Here is a 17,013-nt window from a genome sequence, read left to right as displayed (position 1 = left end):
GCCACCCTAAAACGCAACACACTCTGAATCCGAAGCACAGCAGCGCGGGTTCACGTGCATGCATCTACTTCCCAGCACGCCCGCCGGGCGTCCCGAGGCAGCAGCGCCCTGGGGCAACAGGCAGCGGCACAACCCGCACCCGGCGTGGGAACGGGCGCCCTGAGAAGCGGCTGCTCCAGGGCTGGGCCTGGTGGTGCCAACAAGTGAGGGGAGTGCCCCCCAAGAACCATGATGGGGCCTGGCAGGAGGGCATAAGAATGCAACCAAAAGAGCTGCCAGCGGCCAAAGGTGGAACAATTCGAGCAGCAAAATAAACCCTGACAGTATCGATTATAACCCAGCACTAATCATGTTCCGCTAAAAGATAAAGTCAATGTCTTTAAGCCTGTACTGATATAACTGACTGAACTGATAAGGGGAGAGAAGGGACAACTGTTCCTTCCAGAAAATTCTAATTAACACACGCACAGGAGGAGGGAGATGGAAAATCGCCGTTAGACCACCACAGTAACGACAGCACAGGCCAAGCTGTCCTCACACGCGGAACAAGCGGGCGGGTGAGGAGAACAGAGCTCGCGCAGCGTGGGACCGGGCGAACCTTGCCCCGTGGCCCAGCCCCCGGGAAGGAGTCCCGAGGCCTCTGGAACGCGCCATCCGGCAGCCAGGCCCCTTCGGACGGTCTGGCACTGTGACTCGGGGCGGCAGCCTTGGGCCACAGGGGCAGCCCGGCCTCCGGAGGGGGCGGGGCCGTCAGCACTGACCACAGCGCCGGGGACGGGGCGGCGGGTAGCTTTGCTGGGAGTGTCCTCTGCCCGCAGCCAACTGTACTGTGAGTCCCTTTGCCGCGATAAGCCATAACCATGGGTTCGGAGCCCTTCTAGAGGATTCGTGAGCCCACAGAGTCACAGGGACCCTCAAACTTGCTGGTGGTGTGAGCGCGGGGTAATCCTGCAGGTCTGCACTCCAGCCCAAAGCAGCCACCTCAAAACAGACATTTATGGCTACAAAGGGAAAACCGGGAACTTCACCATGGAGGACACAGCGGACCCCACCTTAACTCAGGGGCCAATGTCAGCTCTGCCCCAATACGTTTACCGCGTGCACCCCGAGAAGATGCAGGGACAAGGGCACCTCACTTTGGGCCCCCCAAAACACACAACCTTGGCCCAGTCCAGAGAAAGCACCAGACAGACCCGAAGGGAGGGACGCCCTGGACCGAAGGGCCAGCATCTCGACAGGAGCATCTGGAAGGCCGAGGAGCAGACACAGAGGAAGAGGCCGAGGGGCTGACCCAGGACCCGGGGCAGAAGAGGGCCCCAGGGGACCGTCACGTGCACGTGAGGTCCGAGCCCATCAGTGGCCCGTGGCCCCAGTCCTTCCCCAGCTTTGTGGACACACGTGATCTCAGAACACGTCCACACGGGGGAGGCTGGGTGGAGGGCACCACAACTGGGGACAACACACATGGAAGCGTGTTTCTGCAAGTCTAAAATTCCACCAAAGTAAAGGGTCGGGGGAAACACACAGCTGGCCCCGAGGGTTCTGGGAACGGGGCTGTGGGTCTCTATTTATGTTCCTCTACCTCTCGGCTGTTACGGGACACGAGGGCGTTCAAGGTCACGTGGTGCAAAGGTGAGCCTACACACCCCAAGAAGAAACTCTTCTCCTGCCTTCACGTGTGAAGGCTGCATACTGGACAGGATCCAGATTTCTATTTCCCTTGAAAGTCGATAGGATGTTTAAATCAATGAGCGTATGAAGTACCCTGACCACCCCTGGAGGATGCAAAGAAACCAGCTAGCTCGTTATTTTGAAAACTGATTAAGAGACAAATGCAGACATTTCTGCTGGCTTTCCTGTATGAGCAGAAGTATTCTAGCTTAAAATGGGAAAGACATCAGCTTCCTCCTGCAGCCTGATGATTAACAGTCCAGACCCTGGGCGTCCGCGGCTGGGCCGGCCGTCAGGGCCCCACAAGCTCTAAGTCGAGTCAGAGCAAAGCCTCCAGCCGGAGCGACTGGTTTACAGGAAACACGGAGACAGAGCGACCTGTTACCCTGAAGCACGAGACCCGCCAACCCGATGGGGCAAACTGCCCAGCCTCCAGCGCACGCGCACACACGCACACACACACGGGCGGGGCTACGAATGTGAAAGAGACCCCAGACATGCAACAACCAACACGAAATACGGGCCTTACTTGGCTGATTAGAATAAACAGGTATAAAAACATTCATGGCATCTGAAACGACTGAAAATGGGAACGCTGGCTAGATATTGACTTTAAGGAAACATGTACTGCTAACTCCTAAAGAAGTGATGACAGTGCCTGGCGTGTATTTAAGTGTCCTTGTTTTTAAAAAGGTAACGCTGAAATATTACAAAAACAATGAAAACAAAACTTTCTCTACAGATGCCGCCCCAGAGCAGCTCCACCTCCACGGAGCTGAGGCCCCGGCCCCTCACCAACTGTGCCCTCGTGGAGGCCACCACCACCTGCCGCCGCCATCTCTGAAGCTCCCACCCCCCGGCCTTCGGGAACCGCAGGGCTGGCCCTCCTCGGCACAGCGAACGCTGACAGGGCCCACGCTCGCCGGGGGGCACTATTTACTGCCCCAGAGAGGAGGGTGCTACCATTACGTGAAATAAGACGCCGTCGTATTAAGAAGATGTAAAATGGTATACAGCTAATCCTACATACCTTTTGACATTTTAAAATATATTTTAGATAAATATTTTTTATAAAATGAAATCTACAAAATAATGCTATTTGAAGAATTCAGCGTCACCTTCACAAAAGGACTGACTGCAGTTTCCCTTAAGCACTTTGCCCACTATCCCATTTTCAGGATGGATGGAGGAGATCACAAACTAGCAGGTCCTGTCTGGTCCACTTAGTGTTTTCTAAAAATTCAAACAAGATGCCGACACTTTAAAATCAGCAGTGTTCCTGCACTGGGGATCCACAGCGCCACATGCCCCCTGGGGGGCCCCACGAGACGCGCCCGGCCCCCTCCCCGCACACAGCCTCACCTGTGTGGCTCCCAGCTCCTTTCTGCTTTTTTTCCTTGGCTAGTTGAATGGCTCGGGAATCAGTTCTTGCTGAGCCCCCGCCTTCCTGAGACCAAAGAAAAGCATATCAGTCACGGGACCCAAACAGTAGAGGGAGGGGAGCAGGGGACCTACTGAGCGCGGGGTCTGCTTCCTGAACAGACCCCAGCAAAGGCTCAGAGAATCAAATGCCACATCCAGTGACAGCGACCGCTGCACGGAGTCTGAGCTGGAACCGTACACGTGATTTTATTATCCAGGGAAGCAAAGTTTATTCCTTCAAAGTCTAAAACGTACTAAAATATTTTACACAGAAACCAGCTTAAAGTGAACTGCAGACCACTCTGCTGCCTGAAACACAGAACCAGTGTCCTCAGTGACCAGAACTCACTGACTGCGGCCCCTCCCCAGGTTTCAGGACGTGTCACACCACGCCCGCGTGGCCACCCCGGGGGCCCAGGCCGTGTGCCCCACGGAGGCTGCTCAGGGCAGGTGCTCCACTCAGGGTCTCACCCGGCAAAGCAGAGCAGTAAGTGCATCACTGAACCGGGGCGTTTACCGAGGGACCTGACGTACGCACAGGGGACTGGGGGCGCCACACCCCTGCGGACGCACGGCGAGGACACGGTGGAACCCTCGTCCCCGCAGAGAGAGGCTCGGGCGTACCTGCGGCCCCTTCGCCACGCGCCTTCTGGGCTCACAGATGCCCGGCTGGCTCACGTCACACAGCTAGCGAGAGAACGGACAGGGTCAGGGTCAGGGTCAGTCTCGCGCTCCGCTGGCCCTAGGCCACTGCCGCATCCCTCACAGAGGACGCTGATTCAAAGGAGTAACTTTTCTTTATATCATGGTAAATTAAGATTTAACTTTTTGAATACAAACATCACCATCAATTAACCTGCACCACAAAGAAAAACCTACTTGATCACTCCCACCTGAGGCTGAGGAAAGACATTCTCTTAAGAATCTGATTAAATTACTTTAAATTAAATTATATTAAATGTATAACTGACATAAATATAGTTAAAATATATTAACTGCCAAGCCTCGCAACTGGAGAAGTGCTCTTGTAACCCTCCAGAGACAAAGGCTCCCAGACCACTCCCTTTTTTTGTTGTTCTTAATTCAAATTAAAAATTTTTGCATGGTTTTAGTTTCCATTAAGCCTTAACAGACAGTTGATGTCACAATTCCTCTTGGTCACGACTCCGTCTGAGGATCTGCTATTACGTGATAAGCTCAAACACAGAACGTTTCAACATTATGAAATACCTCAGCATTTTTCAAGAAAAGACACGTTACCACCAAATCACAGAACTCGAAAAGACCTTAGAAATCATGTAGCCAAAGCCCCTCATTTTAGAAATAAGTGAGAATTTAAGGCTCAGACACGTTAAGTGATTTGCTCAAGGTCATAAAAACTAATCCGTTCCAGACTCGAGATTGGAACTCAGATTTCCAGATTTGTAGGCAGGAGCTCCATCCTTTCGCAAACCCCTAAGAAACGTCTGCACGTAGATTAATCTAGAACACCACACGACGGGTGTGAGACATGACCGAACAGAGCACTTCATACCAAGTAGAAGCCGCCGGGCCCCGCACCAAGTCCCGCGTCTTTCCGAGGTCCGAGCTCCTCTGCAGGGCTGGACTCCACAGGCCGCAGCGCCCCTCCGCTCCACGCCTGCTGTCTGACGGCGTCGGGGCCGGGGGCCAAGTCCGGTTCCACTTTGATGGGAACCAGCAGCTCAGGGGCACTGTCGTCTCCCTGGGGGCCGCTCGCAGAGGTGAAAGCCTGGGGGTCCCGACTCAAGCTCTTCACGGGCAGAGCCACCAGACAGCCCAGCGCCCCTGCGTCCACGGCCTGCACGTCATCTGCAGCGAGGCTGCCCTGCTGGAGAACCGTGGCTGCCGTCCCGAGGACGAGGGGCCTGTCCGGGCCCGGTGGGACGTCACTGTGGGCCACCAAGACCAGGGGGCCCATGGGCCCTGAGGCAGCCTGACTGGCAGGGAGGCCCCCCCCGAGAGAGGCGCTCACGGAAGTCACATCGACAGTCAGGATCCCAGTGCGCAGCGCCCCGTCGGAGGTCCTGGGGGCACCACCGCTGTCGCCAGGCGTGTCGGAGAAGAGGACCGCCAGGTCCACGCTGCTGAACTCACTCTGGCTGGGGCTGCTGAGGTCACTGCTGGGCGCAAGCACGCTTGGAGCTCCCAGCGGAGGGAAGAGGTCTGAAAAGGAAGGAACACTCTGGTGACCTTAGGCCCTCAGAGACCAGGGAGCTCTGTATGTGCTCAAGACGTGAGCAGGCGACCACCGAGGGGACAAGGACGGCTCTTCCTGCGGCCGCTGCCTGGCCCTGCAGGCGGCCACGCTCTGCAGCAAGGCGCCGTGGGGGACACGCCAGGCGCCCTGTCCACGCTGCCCGGAGCCTCGAGCCCACGGGCATCTCCCCAGACTGCGGTCATGACCTGGGTCAACGACACTCCCGAAAGACACCGCCCAGTGACGGGAAGAGGCCAGACTCAAACCCCAGTCCTACTGGCTTCAAACCCTGAGCTCACTCCACCACGAGCAGCCACCCTAGGAGACCAAGCACTCTCGCAGAGCAGACACCTACAGGCCTCAGGCCACGCTGAACCCTGGCTCCCTGTCATTTCTGGCATCAGCTATGTGGGTCCACGTCCCACCCAGCTCTCTGCCCACTTTGCGACAAGCAGCCTCTCCAGAACGAGAGGGCGCAAGGGCAGGGACGGACAGTGGGGGAAATCTGGCCTGCCGGCCTGCCTGCCTCTGGGCTGGAGCAGGGCGCCCCCAGGGAGCTGCGGAGAGCACATGTCAGACACCGCACTCTGCAGGCCTGGCCGTGGCCTCCTGGATGGAGCTGCTCCATTTCCAGGCTCCACTGCCCCCACTGCCGTGGGTTCCAGCGTCTGTGCCCCTCAGCGGCAGACACAGGGCCTGGCCCTCAACAAGCCGCCCTCGTTCACTTAATTGCTGCCGCAGCGGTCTCCCAACACTTAATTGTTATTCAATTAAGATTTTAAGTAATCAGATTACCCTTGGGAGAATAATGAACACTAACATACTGTAAAAAAGTTTCAATGCATGTTCAAGTTGGGGGTTCATACACAAGGACACCCAATCACCCAAATCCTAGGGCTCACCAGGCACCAAGCAAACAGGAAAATGGAAGCACAAAGAACTGGGGCACAGCTGCCAAACGAGGCCTTGACTGCCCCTCTCCTGCGGCTTCCGACACCCAGGCCCGGCCAGAGGGAAAGGCGCTCCCAGGCCTGGCACCATCCCTCCCTCCCAACCCTGAGCTAATCCCAAGCTCACACTGTCCAGCTGTGGACGCCACGTCAAAGTGCCTATGATGCTTCTACCGTGAACCTATGAAAGAAATCTACTCTAGACGCCACCCCTCCAGAAGTAAATAAACGACAACCAAATTCAGAATATATCATCTGCAGCTGTCATATTACTTCAAAGTTTAAGAACTGGATCAACCTATCATGGCTTCAATAATCATCTAGTACCAAGGAAACATTCTGAAAGGGCAGTGACTCTTTGAAGTAACTAAAAATGGAAACATGTCTCTTTTTCAAAAGTTTCCTTGATAATCTTGATGATTCAGCTCCCTATGAAAAAATCAATAATAATCTAGGCAAACAGATACCAGTGTGCTCATAAATTTCCTATTTAGCATCTTGCTGATTCCACAAATATTTACTGGAGACCTGCCAACGTGCAAGGGCCAGACATCCAAAAACCACTAAACAAACATTAATACAGAGCCTCCAGCATGAGGCCACAGCATGACCTCACTCCAGCACGTCCTTGCCAATGTGAGCCCCACCCGGGACCAATGGGAGAGGGACCCGAAAAGCCAATTCAGGGCCTGGCAGAGTCCGTCCACAATAAACAGATGCTCCCAGGCACCTATTTATCAGGAGGCAAGCCTGGGACCCCGTCACATACCCGACATGGGACCACGTCACATCATAAATGCCAGGCCTGGGCCACCCCCCAGTCACCTACGCCACACAAGACCACGTCAGATCATAAATGTGGGGCTTGGGATGCACCCCAGGCACCTACCCGACAAGAGACCGTGCCACGTCATAAACGCCAGGCCTGGGACACACACCCCTGATGACCTACCTGACACGAGACCATGTCACAGCATAAATGCAGGGCCCGGGACCAACCCCCCATCACCTACCCAACACGTGCTTCACGTACTGGTGCCCCTCCCAGGATCACAGCGGGCAAGTGGCTATGCCTGAGGCTGGGCAGGCCTGTCACAAAGGTGGCACTGAGCAGGGCCTGGCAGCAGCTGCTCAGGTAACTACAGCTAGGACTTCACCCTCCAGGCCCTGCCGGGCCGCAGAGCACGGTGCTGGGACGGCTCTAGAGAGAGGCAGCCGCAGGGCCACCCAGACCCTCAGGCCCGCCCAGGGGCCGGTGCACGGGGCGGGATTCTCAGTCCTAGGCCCCCAGGTAGCAGGACAGCCAGGTCCGTGTGCCCAGAGTCGCCCCTCTGGGCTCGTCGTGGTTCGCGCTCTGCCCCCAGGACATCCGGAAACAGCTCTGTCCTGTCTCCAAGGACTCTCCCAGGCGATGGGACGGACAGGAGGAGCTGAAGGGGTCGGACGCGATGCGGGGCAGGCTCGGGACACAGGACGAGGTCACAAGGAGAGACTCAGGAGACCAGGCTACGGAGGCCAACCCCGCGGAAGCCCCTCAGAGACAAGGGCGGGTGAGAGGGTCAGAGGCAGGAAGTGGCAGAAGAGAGGCCATGAGGCCACGCAGCGTGGCAGCTGCGGTCCCTGGGCTGGGAGCCGAGGAAGCAGCGAATCGCACTGCGTCCCTGACACGCGTCCAGTGGACGCTGGGCGCCCTCAGGGCCGTGAGCGGGGCCGACCTGGGTGCCGGTGGTGCTGCCTGATCACGTGGGCCTTCACGCTGTGCTTGGAAGAGAAGAGTCTGTGGCAGCTGGACACCGGGCACCTGCTTTTCGGAGCGGCCACGTCCTGCAGGTGCTTCTTGGAGTGAATGTAGAGGCTGCTCCGCGCGGAGAACCTGGCACAGCACCCTGGGCAGAGAGAGGGACGCGTGTTAGCCTGAGGGTCCCCGTCCCGGCAGCACCCAGACAGGGCACATCCCCGCTCTGCCCCCGGCAAGCACCCTCAGGCAGCATCACGAGGAACCCTGAAGTCCCGCATCGGCCGCAGACAGGACGCGTGACCTGCACAAGTTAGCTCCGGCCTGTCTCCTCTCCCGCCACCAGGGCTGCATCAGCAACTCCATCCCTCAACCGCTCAAGTCAGGCTGACCGCCTCCATTAAGTTGCTACTGGAAGAAAACCTGCGACCCCGTGACATCTGGGGCTGGAGACCACCCCACAGACCCGCCACTTCCTCTCATTTCGCCCCTGAGAAGCTGTTGCCCAGACGGGCCGAAGAGATGGCCGGGACTCAGGGGCAGGAGGGGAGCCCAGAGTTGGCCCTGGCCAAGTCCGCAGAGCAGACACGCACCCAGTGCAGAGAGAAACAGGCAGACCCAGAGATACAGCCACCCTCCTTCACGCCCCGACATCCCACCGCTGGAGCTCGGCACGGCGGGGTCACAGGAGGGAAGAGCGGTTCCTGACAGCCACAAGCTCGTCACCTGGTAGGGACACATAAGCAGCCAGCTGTCCTAACACAGGCGGACTGAAGCCCGGGGTCGGGCCACCCAGCGTTCCGGGAGCAGAGGAGAGCCCCACCCCGAGGAGGGAAGGTCTCAGGAGACAGGTCACGTCTGAGGTGCCGGGCAGCGTGGCCACCACAGCAAGGAGGTGCGGCCGAGGGGCTGCCAGGCCAGGCTGTGGGGCGCTGCAGGACCGGCCCCACCCGCGTACGGCCGTCTCGACCCCTTCCGTAAAGCGGGGCCTCCACGGTACTCACGACGCCCACGGTACTCACGACGCCCACGAAGGACGCCACAGCGCTGTCACGCTACAGCACGTCAGGGAAGGCGATGGGGTCGCTGGGGCCCGGGGCCCGGGGGCCGGAGGAGGGCTACGTCAGGAAAAGAGGCTACGCAGAGAGAATACGGCCACGGCAGTAAGGGCTCTGCTACCCCTGAGAGCAGTTCTGAACTGATTTCATTTTCAAACAAAACTTCACACCCGTTGCCAGGTCAGGCTCAGAACAGGGCACTTGGGAAACACAACAGAGAAGAGACACCTCTGGTCTTGCCCCCGGGGGCCCCGTCGCCACACGTGCTGTGCTCCACACCCCCTCCCAGCTGGGACCCTCACAGAGACTTCCAGGCTGATCACACGGCGGCGGTGCTGAGCACGCCGCCTACCGCACGGCCTTCCCGAGGGCGGGGTCGACCACCACAGGGACGTCCACCACGCTGCTGCCAGCGGGGAGCTTCCACTTGTAGAGATACTTGCGAATTCAACAGGGAACAAGATAGGTATCATTTTAATTTGGATTTCCTTTGATGATCAGGAGTAGGACCATTTTTCCACGTGTGTCAACGACTACGTTCTCCTAATTACAACATAATCTATTGAGACTTGTGTTACTGCTTTACAAATTAAGGATATTCACACACAGCGCCACGCATTTCTACCAAGTTACCACCCCGCCAGGGGAAGGGCAGAAGCAACTTTGTCAAAGACAGACTTCCCTCCAAACCCCAACTCCTCAGGAGTCTGCTCAGCTCCCACCCACATTCCCGCGGGGACCACGGCAGGCTGGAGGCCCAGAGAAGCCCCACCAGGCACACGCCGCCCTCAGCCCACCCTCGTACACACTCGCTGCCGCGCTCCCCTCCCCATCCTCTCCTCCTCCTGCTACTGCTATGGAAAAGGCGGAGAGTGGCGGCTTTTTAACTTTTTATTAAGAATGTTTCAAACGCCTACAAAAACAGAGAAAATGGTAAAATCATCCAGACTCAAAAACTGTCAACTCTCAGCACACGTGAAAAAGGATTCTGGGATGCCTCCGCCAGCCCGCCTTCACCGCCACTCCCTTGAAAAGCACACCCTTGACCAAGCGCTGCCGGTCACCCTCTATGTCAGACCGGCGCAGAGCTCTCAAGGATGCAGTCACCAAAAGGAAAAACCTCCCTCCTCCGTCGCCATTCGTGCCCCTTCCTCTTCCCCTCAAACCCCTCAAGAAGGAGGGAAGCGGGAACAAGCCTCGCCCGCCCCGCCTCGCCCCGCCCACCCGCCGGGGTTAGGCCCCCCCCCCCCCCCCCGCAGGCCTCGCCAGCCGCCCGCGGCCCCTCAGCTCCTCGCACCGGCCCACTTGCCTCCTTTCCCAAACTTCGTCCTCTCTTGGCCCAGTGCCCACCTGGCCGCTCGCGTCCTCCTCAGGCCCCTCCCGGGGCGCCCTCTGCTTGCTTGCCCGCCCGCCCGCACGCGGGGCAGTTCCCAGGGCTGGGCCGCAGGCCTCCTGCCGCGACCTGCCAGCAGCGGGTGGCGCTTACTGAAGTCCTCTCAGCCCTAATTGAACTCCCTCACCAGCGGAGCCCCCACCGCCCCCACTGGACAGAAGCAGGGAAGAGGCAGGGCTGGGAGCCGCGCGCGCAGGCGCCTTCGCCGCACCGACCCGGCCTGAAGGACCGCCCCGCGCGGTCTGCCCCACCCCCAGCCCGCTGCCCCGCCTCCTGAGCATATGCCGGCAAAGCCCGCGGGCACCTGGAACGCAGGCGTCCAGACCCACCTCCTACCTGTGCCCCGTGTCCCCGTCTCAGCTGAGACGCTGGCCCAGCCGCCACCTCCTCCACAGCACCCGCTCCTGAACCCTCGCCAGGCACCGTGCATTCTAACTCCCGCCTCTGCCGTCTACACCGTCCTCCCTTCCCACCGCCTGCCCAGGACCCCAGACTCGGCCTAAACCTCCACTGTGGCCCCATCACCCCGCCTAGAGCCCTCAGCCTGCTGCCCACACCGGCCCTTCTGCCTCCACTGCCCCTGCCTCCTGGGAGCCACTCCCCCCATCCCAAGAACCCTCCAGGTGACCTCCTCTGTGCGCCAAGCGCCCTGCACGTTAGCTGTGTACCTGCGGCCCCAACTGGAGCCCTGGGGAGAGGCGGGTCTGTGTCTGATTAGACCACCTGGGCTACATTCCAGGAACTGCTCAGCTGGAAGTGGGTGTTTGGTATCCCTTTCTCCAGGTGAGGAAACTGAAGCCCGGAGAACCTTGCCTGAAGTCACTGATTCAGGGAGGGTGGAGCCAGGGTTCAACTTCACACCCCGAGGGAACCCTCCCGCCGACCCGGAATCGTGCCTCTAAATCGCCAGCCTGGCTTCACTGCTGTCCACTCACAGCGTGAGGAGCCACAGCTACTGAGTCCGAGACACGTGCCTCGTGCCGAAACGGGCTTTCTTCACACGTTCTGTCAGTGAATCCTCACAACCATCAAACCCAGAGGGGACTCAGCAAAGCGCCCCCTGCAGGGCCCAGAGTCCCGGGGCCTGACTCTGAATCTGCTCTTTCCGACACACTGCTCCCAAGACCCGGCCACCGGCTAAAACCAGCCGAGCCCACCTCACGCCGCAGCCGACACGACCCACCTCGAAGCAACTTCCACGCAGAGCGTCCAGGCGGCCGTGGGGCCGGCTCACACCTACCTTCCACGGGACACGCGAAGGGCTTGGTGCCCAGGTGGGTGACACTGTGGCCCTTGAGGTGCTCAGCCCTGGTGAACGACTTCCCGCAGCCCTCGACGGGGCAGGAGAAGCGGCGGTCCTCATCGTGCTTCCTGCGGGACAGAGAGCAACGGACAGTGACCACTCACAGCCAGAGTGTTCCATTCCGGAAGAGCAGTCTCCCAGAGACCCTGATGAAGCCACTTCCCCCGCTCAGCCGCCCCGCTCCTACACAGGCTGTCCACACCGCAGGGGACCTCACCTCACATACACACAGTCTTTCTCTAAGCAGACACCTCAGATCCCAATCGTGCAAGTACAGACAAAGCACCCAACCTCTCTGGCTCCCAATGCAAAACAGGAGAACAAGGGGCTTCCCTGGTGGTACAGCGATTAAGAATCTGCCTGCCGATGCAGGGGACATGGGCTCGATCCCTGGTCTGGGAAGATCCCACATGCCGCGGAGCAACTAAGCCCACGCGCCACAACTACTGAGCCTGTGCTCTAGAGCCTGCGAGCCACAACTACTGAGCCCACAGGCTGCAACTACTGAAGCCTGCACACCTAGAGCCCGTGCTCCGCAACAAGAGAAGCCACCACAAAGAGAAGGCCACGCACCACAATGAGAAGCCCCCGCTCGCCGCAACTAGAGAAGGCCTGCGTGCAGCAACGAAGACCCAACGCAGCCAAAAATAAAATAAATAAAAATAAATAAACGTATAAAACAAAACAAAAACAAGAGAACAAGAGCTTCAGTGTCAGAGCTACTGAGAGGCCAAACAAGGGACACAGGCCAGGCGCCAAGTGTCACCTGCACAGAGGCCCAGTCCTCCAAGGCGTCATCACCACAGCGGAAAGTTTGTAAAGACACGACCAAGGCTTAATCTATAACCTTAATTTTTTTTAAATATCAAATTGCATATTAGGTATACCAGTTAAACTTAAAAACAAGTACACACAGAAAAAACTGACTTTGGATGATCAGATTCTGTGTGGTTTTCTTCTTATAAGGTTTCTGAATTTTCTAAGTTATCCACATTGGTTTGTTTTTCATAACTTAAAGAAATCCAAAGATTATTCCATCCATAGGCTTCTACTACTAACAAACAACTCACCTGTTTTCAAAACTGATAATTCAACCAAAATGTAAAGGTTACCTTTTGTGCCTTAGGAGTTTAGACATGCTGGTGAAGGTCCAGCCACAACTGTCAGAATCACAGATAAAAGGTCTTTCGCCTTAGAAAAGAAAAAAAATCACACCACGTGATTACAAATGTGGGCTGCGCTGACAGCAGATGGGGTCCAGACGTCCCCGGCTCGTTACCTGTATGGCTTCTCAGGTGGATTTTCAGACGACAGGCTTTGTCATACTGTTTGCTGCATCCAGGAAAGGAGCAAGAAAAGAGTTCTTGTTCCCTGAAGTGGGCCCGGTTATGGGAAAACAGAGCACTCACTGTGATGAACGTCTTCTCACAGCCTGAACAGAGAAAACACAAACCCTGCTCACTGGCGTGACGAAAATCACAGAACACGGCTAAACCAGCCACCACCCCAGGACGCTGCGTACACTGGGGCAGACAGGGAGGAGGACGACTAAGGAGCATCTCCAGACAGTGAAGACCTTTGCAGCTTAAGTAGGGGTGGCTCAGGGCAGCCCACGGGTGCACACAGGCCACCTGTCCCCATGTGACCCGGAGACAAAGCACCAGATCAAGAGAAAGTCCTCCAGCACAGCCCTGACCCCAGTTCTGTAGCTCAGACCCTGTGGACATGGTGGGAACTCAACTGCCCAGGTTGCCCACGTGAGACCATAAACCCAACGAGAGAAATCAGAGACTAAGGAACAAGATTCCGTCTGGTCGGGCTGAGCTTGGAAGGGCTGCAAACGACTGCAGTAACACCTGAGACTTTTTCACCTGTGGGAGTGAGGCCGCATCCCCCACCCTCATAAACACCCTCCCGGACGTCCTTGGCAGCTGGCAGCCCGGCCTCTGGCAGCAACCTTCTCTCCCCCTTTGGTCCATTTCCTCGGGGTTCCCTGCTCTGTCAAGGGTCACTGGGGTCATCTTCGCTCACATGGCCTTTTCCCACCACCTGCATCTTCAAGCCCGGCTGAGCCACCAGACTTTGCACGTCACTAGTTCTCCTTTGACAGAAAGGTTCAGCGCTCAAACAGGGCAGAAAACACAAGGCTACGAGATGCTTACCAGGAGTCTCTGCTGCAGCGCTTCTCTGAGCCTTTATGGTGCTGCCAGGTGCCCACAGCACTCTGCAGGACAGCCCAGGGAGTCCCGCTTTCCATAGCGACACTTAACTGGGAAACGCTGATCTTCCTAAGTGCCTTACAATCCTCCTCTCGGGCATAAATCTGTCTATGCCCAGCAGCCCCAGCCGTTCCTTATTTCGGGCCTTGGTGTCTTCTCACACTCCGTCAGGGAGATCTGAACAGGCTGAGTCGGTCTCTGCCTCAGCAAGAAGCACCCTCCCCCAACCGACAGTCAAGCCTCCTGAGCCAGCTCTGCAATCTTTCCCACCTGGAGCCTCCTCGGCGTCCCACTGCCTCTACCTGGGTCACCCCTCAGGACACTCCGGTCTGGAACACTCCACGGAGCTTCACTGGTCCCCCTCCTGCTCCCGCCCACCTCAAAACCCCCGGGGTGACCCCGTGCCCAGAAGCAGGCTGGACCCCTCATCCTCCTGGTACTATGCTCAGAAGGATGGCCCCTGAGCTTTTTACTAGAGGGCGGTCCGCAGACCACCGTCAGATTCCGAATGCAGGACCAAGCGTTCGGAATCAGTGGCCTACAGCCATGCTCTCCACGGAGACGGGTTGCACAGGACAGGCCAGGGCACGTGGGAAGAAAACACGGGAACTTGGTAACATGTGAATTTTCTTCCGCCCTTTCAAAATCCCACATGTGAGTACACTTCATAACGTACATTCTAAGGGGCGCACTCCGCGTCCATAACGCATCAACAGGGTCGCCGGGCACACACTCGCGCTTCTAAGGAAGGGCACCTGGGAGGCCCTCGGGCACCCTGCCCCCAGCCCGCCCCACTGCCCCCATTCCCTGCCTTGGCTCTGCAGCGTGGCCCCCGCACCGCAGCCCCTCCTTCCCAGGCGGGAACCTTCTCTCGTGCTAGAGCTGCCTATCCCGGGGGAGAAGTCAAGGGCACTCACAGCGGGAGAAAGACCCCTCCGCCCACTGCATCCACCTGCCCAGAGTCTCTCCGTCTAAAGATGAAGACGACTTTCAGAACTTTACGCAACTGTGAAGCCCGAAGGAAACAACGCTTTCAGCGGCACAATAGTGGATGCACCGCACCCCCGCGATCATCCCCTCGGCGCCTTAAGGCCTCGCCTGGGCCGCGTGGCCCTGCGTCCCTGCAGCCCGGGGCACGCGCCTACACGCCGGACGGAGCTTTTCTAAGTGACGAGCGAGACCTGCCTCAAGCTCCCGTCTCCGGGAAGACGCCTGGTGGCCTCGCTCACCGGAAGCCGCCGGGGAAGGGCGCCGAGATTCTCCCAGCTGCTGCCCAAGCCTCGCGGCCAGGCGGGGTTCGGGAGCCACCGCGACCCCGAGCGGGAGAAGAGACGCCGCGCTGCCCGCCCCGCCCCGCCGGCGCCGCTCACCGGGAAAGTCGCACTTGTAGGGCCGCTCCGGCTCGAAGTGGCTGCGCTGGTGCGAGCTGAGCTTGGCGTGCGTGGGGAAGCGCTCGGCGCACACCTCGCACTTGAACAGGCTCTCCTGCTCGTGGCCCTTCATGTGCGCCCTGAGGTTGTACACGGTGGTGAACTTCTTGCCGCAGCCGCCCACCGAGCAGCCGAAAGGCCGCAGCTTGTCGTGCGACTGCAAGTGCCGCTTGAGCTTGTACGACGTCGTGAAGGCCCAGCCGCAGCCGTCCAGCGGGCACTTGAAGGGCCGCCGGCCCTGGCCGCCGCCGTGCGTCAACAGGTGCACCTGGAGCTGGTGCTTCTTGGCGAAGGCGAGCGCGCACTGCGGCTCGGGGCAGCGGTACCCGGGGCCGGCGGACGCGCGGCGGGCCCCTGCCGGGCTGGCGGCCTCCTGGCCGGGCGGCGGACGGCGGGACGGCGCGGCCAGCGCGAGGACGCCGCGCTCCAAGTGCACCAGCAGGTCCTGGCCGCCGGCGGCCCGGGGACCCACGAGGGGCGCGGCGCCGGGGACCTGCGCAGGGCGGCCGGCCGGGCTCGCGGCGGCGCCGGGCTCGGTCTCCCGCCGCCCCGGGGCTTCGGCCGCGCCGCGCGCCACTTCCAGCAGCACCACGAAGGAGTCGCCGCCGCCGGGGCCCGCCGGCCGGGCCTCCCCGCGCCGCGGCTCCTGCGCGCCGTCCTCGGGGTCCCGCAGCAGCAGCAGGCGGCGGTGCGCGGAGCCCGGGGTTCTGCGGGTCCGGCCGGGGCCGCCGCCGAGCTGGGGTCCGCGTGGGGCCGGGGCCCCAGCGGCGAGCAGCGCCGGCGCGTCCATCTTGGGCCGCTGCGCGTCCAGCCACCGCCTCGCCGGAAACGCCACCCCGCACGCACGCCCGCGGAGCGCGACGCCGTGCGCTACGCACGCGAGTCGGCGCCAAAGCCCGGCGCGGATTGCAGCCCGGCGCGGATTGCAGCCCGGCGCGCGCCGGAGCCGGCCCGAGGCGCGCGTGCGCGGAACGGCGGGCGGGGCGCGGGGCCCGCCGGGCCGCGTGACGTCAGGGCTCCGTGCGGTGGGCGGTGCAGGGTGGGTCGCTAGAGGCTGGTGTTACGCTCCCGGCCGGGTCGCGCGGCGGAACCGGCGGAACCGGCGGAACCGGCGGGTCGGGAACAGTCCGGCGGGTTGTAGCTCCGAGCGGTCCTGCCGCCTCAGTGAGCGCTGCCTCGCATCTCGTCCCCGCCCGGACCGACCGCGCCCCACCTGCGCGTTCCGGGACGATGACCCCGCGGCTGCCGTGCCCCCGCCCCCGGTCGGTCCTCCGCCGGCCGCGCCCGTGATCTTCCGCAGCGCAGGTCCGGCTGCGCCCCCTCCCCGAGCGGCCCCGCTTTGTCCTTGCTCCCCCCGCCGGACCCCCGCCCTGCTCCCCCTCTTCCCGCAGGACGAGCGGGTTCCAGCCTGGGGGGCTCTCTCCGAGTGCCCTCCCCCCGCCCCTCAGACAGCTCTCAACTGCAGTTGTTCCGTTCGTCCCTGTTCCAGTGAAGCCTCTGTGAGGACGGGGACCCTGTTGAGTCATTCACAGCTGTGTGCCCTGATGCTAGCAGTGGAGACGCTCAGTAAATGTGTATTGAATTGAGGAATGATGTATTATTAAAAGTACTTCA

At 59.7% G+C, this 17,013-nt stretch overlaps 1 protein-coding gene across 18 annotated transcripts in view; it reads right to left on the bottom strand.

Moving 5' to 3' along the window:
• The window catches only part of ZXDC (ZXD family zinc finger C), a 70,935-nt gene extending 54,639 nt beyond the window's left edge, over positions 1-16,296 (bottom strand). For 5 of the 18 annotated variants that reach the window (XM_082413940.1, XM_082413942.1, XM_082413952.1 and 2 more), the window contains exons 1-8: positions 15,340-16,293; positions 13,030-13,182; positions 12,863-12,941; positions 11,688-11,818; positions 7,977-8,147; positions 4,628-5,277; positions 3,718-3,780; positions 3,034-3,118 (exon numbers count right to left, since the gene is read on the bottom strand). In XM_082413940.1, coding sequence (XP_082270066.1) covers positions 3,034-3,118; positions 3,718-3,780; positions 4,628-5,277; positions 7,977-8,147; positions 11,688-11,818; positions 12,863-12,941; positions 13,030-13,182; positions 15,340-16,189 — 2,182 coding nt within the window. In that variant the 5' untranslated portion in view covers positions 16,190-16,293. Of the gene's footprint in view, positions 1-1,924; positions 2,905-3,033; positions 3,119-3,717; positions 3,781-4,627; positions 5,278-7,976; positions 8,148-11,687; positions 11,819-12,862; positions 12,942-13,029; positions 13,183-15,339 lie in introns of those variants that run through there. The other 13 variants (XR_014251036.1, XR_014251037.1, XM_082413950.1 and 10 more) reach the window with 10 other exon arrangements.
• Positions 16,297-17,013: the final 717 nt, after the last annotated feature.

The sequence above is a fragment of the Balaenoptera physalus genome, assembly GCF_965194825.1.
Source record: "Balaenoptera physalus genome assembly, chromosome: 11".
Taxonomy (NCBI): domain Eukaryota; kingdom Metazoa; phylum Chordata; class Mammalia; order Artiodactyla; family Balaenopteridae; genus Balaenoptera; species Balaenoptera physalus.
This window is presented reverse-complemented; position numbering and strand designations above follow the sequence as displayed.